This window comes from Anthonomus grandis, chromosome 24, assembly GCF_022605725.1.
Source record: "Anthonomus grandis grandis chromosome 24, icAntGran1.3, whole genome shotgun sequence".
Taxonomy (NCBI): Eukaryota; Metazoa; Arthropoda; class Insecta; order Coleoptera; family Curculionidae; genus Anthonomus; species Anthonomus grandis.
In genome coordinates, this window is record NC_065569.1 from 1,942,513 (window position 1) to 1,951,787 (window position 9,275).

A 9,275-nucleotide genomic window follows, 5' to 3' on the forward strand; every position below is an offset into this window, starting at 1 on the left:
TTAATATTCTTATATTCTTAAAATGGTCAGATTGCTGTGGTAAGATTACTTAAAAGACTTATTTTGTAAACAAAGCACTTGCTTACAGTGTCACAGATTTACAGAATAGTAGAACAGTGTATGGAAAAGGGCATTTCTTTGACCAGGTCAATCATGTGATAAAAGATGAGATTCAAAAAGGAATTAAAATTACTTTTATTAACCAGGGCATATTATAGCCTTGATGATTTTTTTAATGATACCTTTTAACCTGTGCTCTGACATCATTTTAGTGTTTCCTGTTAAATAATTTAATTTACTTCTTCTAAATTCTGTTTTATTGACAGCTTTACTTATTTTTTAATTACATTTATCAAAAAGATGCTTTTTTTTTTCTCAATCTGTTTTGTTATGATTAATTTTGGTAATGTGTGTAAATTTTATGGTAAAGTGTTTTAGATGTTATGTTTGTTTGAAATTTGAAATTTAAAGTGAATTTGGAATTTTTTAGTTTTTAGGATGCTTGTACACAAGATTTTGTTGTCTTATGTAATATAGCACATTTTCTTTTTTTCTTTCTTTCTTTCTTTCTTATTGTAAACTTGATGCTTTCTTTATCATCCATTATTGGGAGATCACAGGTAAAGATTGGGGGCTCTCTCTGTGGCTTTTGATATTTTGTTCAGTTTGGTTGATATTTGCAGTTGATGTGACATTTTTTATAGAGATTAGGACTGTCTTGGATACCACTTGTCTTGAGAGAGATTTATATTTTTTTTTGCGGGGTGCGTGGAGAATGTATTTAGTTTGAATAACCAAGAGTTATAAAATTATACAATTAAAATGCAAAAAGACCATATTAAATCTGAGATTTCTTATCTTAGGGTTGTTGATTTTAAAATCACACTTTTCAGTCCAGTCATAATAATCAGATTATATCAGTCACATATAGGGCTGTGTTCTATATCTACTTGTAAGATATCTAATATTTATCTTTGGTTTGACATATTCTGGAATACTGGTCCCTTATTTTGTCTCCTTCATTTCTGTTTAAATTTCTTTTTGAAAATCATTTATTTAAACAAACTTAGATTATGTTTTATTATCTAATAATTAATTTCATAGATTATGTTTAATGAGCTTTGGATAAAAAACAAGTGGTTGTGGCAGTGTCCATTGATCTGAAGAAGGCTTTTGATGTAGCATCAATATTTTGTTGCAAAAGTTGCTTGAGGGATTTGGGGGTGTTTAATAGTCTCCGTATGAGCGTCTTTGAAAGAGTATTTCCTATAATGACTTTAGGATTTTCTTTTTAGAAAAAAAAATTTCATTAGCTTTTTCTCACAAGATTTATGTCCAGTTTTCCAACAAGTTTTAAGTAACCATTTTAAAAAATTGACATTAATTTAATTTTACCAAGTAATAAATAATGTTAAACCTGAAGAAAGAAATCAAATAATTTAATTTTCTCATAAAGGAAAAACTATTCATTGCAGAATTCAAGAAACTTTTACTCTAATAAAATTAAGCTATTATTGGAAATCAATGAAAAATGTTATTATAAAATATATTGATAATTGTAAAATCTGTAAAAACATTTGAAACCAGTTGAAATTATTTATATAGATACACTTATATTAGGAAATAATAATAATATATTTCTTTATTTAGTACTATGAAGTAACATTATATATGAAAACTTATATAAAATAAAATAATATCACTAAAAAAGGCCTATTTAGTAAAAAAAAAAACATCTCCCTGACATTACTACATATAAGTTTACATGCTTAGGTAATCACCTTTCAGTTTCACCTTCTGTTTAAACCTGTTTCATTTGATTTCCTATAATTTATATTTTATGTGGAAGTTTATTAAATAACTTTATGCACATATAGTAGGGACTCTGTTCAAAGAGTGAAAGCCTCTATATAGGGTAGTTAATATTACATATGCGAGTATTAAACCCATGATCAACAGAAGTAGGAAACTTATCTCTATTCTTAAATAAAAACATCACTGCTTCAAATATAAACAAGTTACACAGTTGAAATTCCCTTAGATCTAAAAATAGATTTACAAGATTCTAACTACTGCATCTTAAACATTATTCTAATCACCTTTTTTTGAATGTCAAATATATGTTTTATCTTAGAGTTGGTTGCCCAGAAAATAATGCCCATTCATTTCTATATTTTAGCACTGTACAGAAACAAAAATAAGTTTTATTTAATTTAACTTGTAAATGTTAAATTTGATCTGAAAAGTCTAAAAATTCATATATATGTACACACACTTTAACCTTGTAATTGTTGAGGTTTACTTTTTTTGGGGTCGCTTCCTTGTTTTGTTTTGCTTTAAAAATCAAACGGTTGTTTTTTGCTCATTCAGTATAAACTTGTTTTTACTAAACCAATCTTTGCTTTTTTGAAACAGTAGATCTTCATTCTAGCATAGCTTAGTATGTCTGGAAACGCCACTAATAAATTTGTCATCATTTGCAAATATTCATACTGTTTGAATATTGTCAATAATTTCAAAAGGCAAGTCATTTATGAACACCATTAATTAAATAATCTAAATTTGTGATAATCTAGATTTGCTTGTTAACATTACTTGTTGGACTCTATTGTTGAGATAAGAAGTGAACCATTTTAAGAAATTATTTCCCACCCCATATTACTGTAATTTCTTTATTAATAAATTTCTATCTAAACAATCATATGCCTTAGAAAGATCTAAAAATATTCCCAATGAAAGCTTTTGCCTCTCCAAATTCCTCAAGACTACACAAGTGAACTGAAATATTGCAGTTTCTGTAGATTTACTCTCAAGATATCAGACATATTGATTATCAGACAAAATATTGCACTCTTTTAAAAAACTGAGAAGCTGATTGCAAACAATTAACAGCTTTGAAAAACTTGGAAGTAGGCTGATCAGTCTACAGTGCCTCCCAGGATAAGTAAATTTATATGTAAAAATGACAAAAAATTTTAGGGTTGAAATTTCACAGTTTGGCATCCAGCCTTGCGTAATTAAAAAATAAAATTTTGCCTATTTTAATTTTTTTTAAATGAAGCATGGTAAAGTATAGATAGATTATTTATTTATTTATTCTCACTTTTTAATATTAATATTTAAAATAGTGAAAATTATTTTAAAAATTATTGCCCCTGGACTATTTCCTTTACCATCAGTAGGAATTTTTTCGGCTCGTGGAATGCATGCCGCTTATTTTATTGGGTTCTTTCTTGCTGCACTTACGAGTTTTTGTTGAACTTTTTAAAATGTAAACATTCTCAATTAAATATAGCAGCTACTATAAAACATTGTCACTGTCAAAGTTATGTACAAAAAACTTATATCATTATTTTATTGTAAAGTTAGTAATTTAAAAATGTATAAAGTTATTAATAATATCGGAATTTACAGAAAAATGTTAAATTTGGAGCAGAAAATTTTCATTGTGCAATCATATGGTAGTGGAAATAGTATGTAATTAAACTACGTTTTGAATCGCACCGTTTATTATTTTTTGCTTGGTTAGGCAATAATATTCTCGGACGAATCTACTTTCACGACAAATGGTGCAATTTCATCCCAAAATTGTCGGTTTTGGTCCAATTAAACGCCAAACTTGAGGTAATCCATGGCAAGAGACAATATTTAAAAAAAGTCAGCGTATGGTGCGCCATATCTTACCATTTAGGTATTATTGGACCATAGTTTATTAAAGGATCTCTCAATCAAGAAAAATATCTTCAAATTTTGAAAAGATTTTTTGAAGCATACTTAGAACCTTTACCAGTTGATCAAAGAATAAATCTTTATTTTCAACACGACGGCTGTCCAGCGCACTCCACTATTCAAGTAGCAGAATGGTTGAATACAACTTTTCCGAATCAATGGATTGGAAGACGCAACCCAATTGGGTGGCCGCCAAGGTCACTTGATTTAACCATTTCTGATTCCGATTTACAGGGTCAAGCAAATTGTTTATTCCGATCCATTAGCAAATGATAAGGAATTACTAAAACAAAGAATTAGAGATGCTTGGAATTCAATTTCCATTGAACAAGTTAGAAATTCTTTTAAAAAAGTTTAGGAAAGGTATTGGCAAATTTGTTTCGAGGTAGCTACATTAAATAAATTTAAAATAAGTAAATAAAATAAAACATTTTATTACAAACATATTTTTGGGGATGATTTGTGTTAAGTTTAAGTATCTAAATGTCACCACCACGGCAAAAGCGCTTGAGGTTTATTCTTTTACATAGTGGCGGCAGCACCATGTACCCACATACATCTGTTTGTCACACGTTTTTTGTTACTATGGTAAGATTTGTCTCGTTTTGGCTTGAAATGGTAGCCATATTGGTTTGGTCATTTATCTTTAAAATTAAAGTTTACCGTGCAAGTACAAAAATTAATAAAGTGTTGTCATATTATGTATTTTTAATTAACGAAAAAGAGTGAACCAAACAGCGGGTTAAATACCCCAACAGTTTGTAACTCTTAGATCAGTGATTTAACTATTAGATTATTTTACTATTAAATAAATTAGTTAGTTTTTCTCTAATAATTAAATATGAATAAAAAAATTAATTGGTACACAAAAGTAAAACTCAAAGTAGGCCTATGGTTGTGAAATTCGGTATTCGGGCATAATTTTGGGTTCTAAACAACTTTTTGTTATAAACTTTTTTATATCTTGCCTAGGAATACTACTTCACCTACTCATAAAATTTAAAACAAGCTCGCATCAAGACATGCTTGATTTAAAAAAAATAAAAATATGCTAAATTTAATTTTTTATTCAAGCAGGGCTGGATGCCAGCCAAACGGTCAAATTTCAACTACAATTTTTTTTGTCATTTTTACGTATAAATTCGCCTATTTTGAGACATACTGTATAGTTGTTAAATGCATTAGCATGCGGGCCATGCTTTAATGAAATGTGCAACATGTGGCAGAAAACTTCAGATGTTGTTGGAAATGCATATTTTGATAATACTCACTGATATATTTATCTTTTACTTTTTTAGGAATACTTAAAAGTTCGTTTGGACTTTATAGGCCTTAACAAGAAGCTTCTATGGTTAGCTGCTATGTTTATGTGCATTTTATCAACCGGTCATCTCACTCTGTTTTTACAATTTTGTATCTATTTGCATACATCGAAAAAAGTCATCGAATAAACATCTAATTGATACTTCACTTCCCTATTATATTTATAGAGATCTTTTTTATTTTTCTTACATATTAGTTTTTTTGGAAAACTTTGATTAAAAATTGGTTCAAGTATATTTGTAAAAGCACCCCATTAGCTATTTACATCACGATCATTCTGACCAAAAACGTCAGCCCAGTTCTCTTCTTTTAGCTATTGAATAAAAAAAGGTTTGTTTGAGGAAAAAATCTTTTATATTGTTTTCGGTATATATACTGGTTTTTAGTTTCCAAGAATATTTTTGGCCCTTTATGATTTGAAATATGAGTTTGCAGTCGTGCGTAGCACACAAGCAATATCAATATTGGTAAATATATTTAACCTAGTCTTTTTTTTTGTCTCAATTGATAATTTTTTCAGAATTTGATGAAGTTTTACCCTATTTTGGTACACTAATTTCAGTACTTTCAATAAAACTCTGGTATAGTATTTTTCATTCATTTTACAACCCCACAACCGCCCGAATCAAACAGCCCTAATAAAGGATTAAATTCAACTTTAATTGAACATATTAGACTTCAAAGAAAAAAATAAAAATGAAGACATTGTATGTATAATGCCATATGCATTTATTGCTTCTAACAATACTATACAGTCCAGTACAAATTTTACATCCTTTAAACTAATCTACTTATGGATACATAAGATCCCATGAAATTAATGGCTGCTCATATTTATCCGGAATATATAAATTTGTATTGAATTAAAACCGAGGCATTATACCAAAAAATTTAAAATGATACTATTAAGTTAAAAGAACAAATTATTGAAAAACATAACAAAAATCGAAAATCGGGAAATCTACAATGAGAATATCAAGTATATAAGAAACAAAACAAAAGGCTTGGTAAACTTAAATCAAGATCCTCTTTATGAACACAGATATTAAAAGATAATAAAATTTCAGAGATTCAAAATCAAAATGACAATAAAGAAGAAATAATTCATGTAAATGAAGCTAAAATAATGCCACTTGTTGCAGATTGATGATCGGAATCATCTATACCAACGGGAATGGAGTAAAATTCCATGATCTAAATAATAATCCTGGAATACTACCGTACAAATTAGGTAAGATTTCACTCTTATTATAAAAGAATTTTATACTTTCAAAAATTATGCGAATATCTTAATTAACGCTTTAAATACTGATTTTATTTATATGAGAGAATGTGAAAACACCTTGTTAGCGTTATTTGCTTATGAAAAACGAATTGAACATAGTATTAGACAAATAATCCCAAATATACATATTGAAAAACAAAAACGAGATATTTTAAATCCTCTTGGCTCCTTAATAAAAGTAATTACTGGAAATATTGATCAAAATGATGCGATCAAATGTTTTTGCAAATCAATATATTCTAAAAAGTCGCATATCACAATTAAAAACGACAATTAATCAAGTATCACTCAATCAATCAAATAGTTTTCAATATCTTGAACTATATTTTATAATTCATCAAACATCAATCAAATCATTTATAATATAATTGAAAAAAACAAGTAGCTATATCTTTTGCTAAGTTAAACCCATTACATAATTCAATAATTGATCTAACTGGATTAATAAAACAAATAAATATGGTAAAAAATCGATTAACAATTGATAGTTTGCCAATACCAGTTAATATCTAAAACATTTTAAATTTTTAGATTATTGAAATTAAATTTAATTTGACTCAAATGGTGCAATTATTACCTTTAGATTAGTATTACCATTGGTCGAATCAGATATACAGGGTGTCCGCTAATTAATGGTACATGGAAAAACCACAGACTCCTGATGTAAAAATATTACGATTTAACTATATTTACCTATATCCAAAAGTTGATATTAACTAAGATACAGGGTGTTAAACTAAAAAACTTTTTTTTTGTTTTTCCCCAATAACTTTAACAAAAGTTAACTTTTTTTCACAAAAATTTGTAGTTAGGGGTTTTTTAGGTCGAGAAATTATTTTTTTTAACAAATTGAGTGTACAATGTAGGAGGCGCTGTCTGCGACATCTTTTTCTCTTTCATAAGGTCATAACTTTTTTGTGCTTAACTGTATTTAAGTTTTTATTGAAAATAATACTTTTTTTTATATTTTTTACGTAAAAAAGGTATTCTACTTTCGGGTCGCTCAGAGTCGTCTCAGGTCAGTTTTAGTATAAGTCATTGAGAATAATGCAGACAAAAATTGGATTATCATTTAATTAACTTTATTTAAAATAACTATGACACTAGAAAATCTATTGAAAGAAAACAACATTAACGAAAACAAACTTAACTATGCGACTGATAACTTTTCCATTTTGAAACTGTGACGAGATTTAGTAAAAAAATAGATCTGCTTTTGACAAAAACTGTTCAAAATGTCTACCATTCACTTCAATACATTTAACAGTTCTTTTGCTGAAAGATCTCCTAATACAGCATATAAAATTCTCTGCCATAGTTCTTCTCTGGAATTCACTATTTCTTCGTAAACGAGCGACTTCATATAGCCCCATACACAAAAATCCAGCGGGTTAAAATCGGGACTTCGCGCCGGCCATGCGATGGATCTGGCTCCCACGACCTATCCAGCGATTAGGAAAACGGTTGTTCAGGTACTCTCTGACAGCTCTAGAGAAGTGTGCTGGCGCTCCGTCTTGCATGAAATACATATGTTACCTTATGTCCAGCGGAATATCATCGAGAAAATCTGGTAAATATGTTTCTGTGAACTCAAGGTAGAGTTCCCCGTTTAAATTGGGCGGTAGTTCGAAAGGGCCCAATAAATGATTATCGATTATACCACACCATACATTAATTTTGAATTCATGTTGGAAATGACGCTCGTGTACTGAATGTGGATTTTGTAATGCCCATGTGTGTTTATTTCTAAAATTGAAAATGCCTCTACGTGTAAACGTTGCTTCATCAGTAAATAGTATCTTATTCAGAAACATGGGGTCGGCATTTATTTGGGCACGGCAAAAACGGGCAAATTCTATCCTGGGCGCAAAATCATTTTCTAATAAATTTTGCACAGGAGTGAAATGATACGGATAAAGACCCTCTTCGTGAAATATTTTACAAATGGATGACTTGCCTACTCCAGTTGCCGCAGCAGCATGTCTTGCACTTATTTCCGAATTTTCAGCCACGCGGACCAGAATTTCTTCTTCTTGTTCTGGAGTTATAACCTTCGGGCGCCCTGCGGAATTCCATTTAGGACGAAATGTACCTATTTCTCCTAATCGATCGTAAAGATGTTTGAAGATCTTGAAATCAGGTTGTCTTCGATTTGGATAGAGTTCTGAATATCGTCTATAGGCTTCGCGTCCATTAAAATTTGCCTGCGCATATACACACAACATATCCCTCATTTCGGCATTTGAAAAAAGATTGTGCCTCGGCATTGTTTCTCAACTTACGAAAAATTTAAAAATTCAACAAAACAGTAAACTGGATGCAAAATCACAGAAAACACTAATTAAATATTTTCTGACAACTTTAAACTAATCAACAAACAACAACAACATGGCGGTTTCCTAACAACTGCGTCTCTAAAGTTCATTTGCTTTCTCATAGCTTACTTTAAAAAAGCGAATTATTTCCTGATTATATTAATTATTCAGCCGGGGTCGAGTGCATGGTGCACTAAATTTAAATACAAATATCTCCAAAACGGTAACTCTGAGCGACTTCAACTTTGTATACCTTTTTTACGTAAAAAATATGAGAAAAGCATTATTTTCAATAAAAACTTAAATACAGTTAAGCACAAAAAAGTTATGACCTTATGAAAGAGAAAAAGATGTCGCAGACAGCGCCCCCTACATTGTACACTCAATTTGCTAAAAAAATGAATTTCTCGACCTAAAAAACCACTAACTACAAATTTTTGTGAAAAAAAGTTAACTTTTGTTAAAGTTATTGGGAAAAAACAAAAAAAAAGTTTTTTAGTTTAACACCCTGTATCTTAGTTAATATCAAATTTTGGATATAGGTAAATATAGTTACAGTAATATCGTAATATTTTTACATCAGGAGTCTGTGGTTTTTCCATGTACCATTAATTAGCGGACAC

The 9,275-nt window shown here is 29.5% G+C and overlaps 1 protein-coding gene across 1 annotated transcript; it reads right to left on the bottom strand.

The window, feature by feature from the left end:
• Positions 1–7,869: 7,869 nt before the first annotated feature.
• On the bottom strand, positions 7,870–8,947 carry LOC126749351 (uncharacterized). The gene has a single exon (XM_050459020.1). It carries the CDS (start codon positions 8,602–8,604, stop codon positions 7,870–7,872), a length of 735 nt encoding a protein of 244 aa, XP_050314977.1. The 5' UTR covers positions 8,605–8,947.
• Between the last annotated feature and the right edge of the window lie 328 nt (positions 8,948–9,275).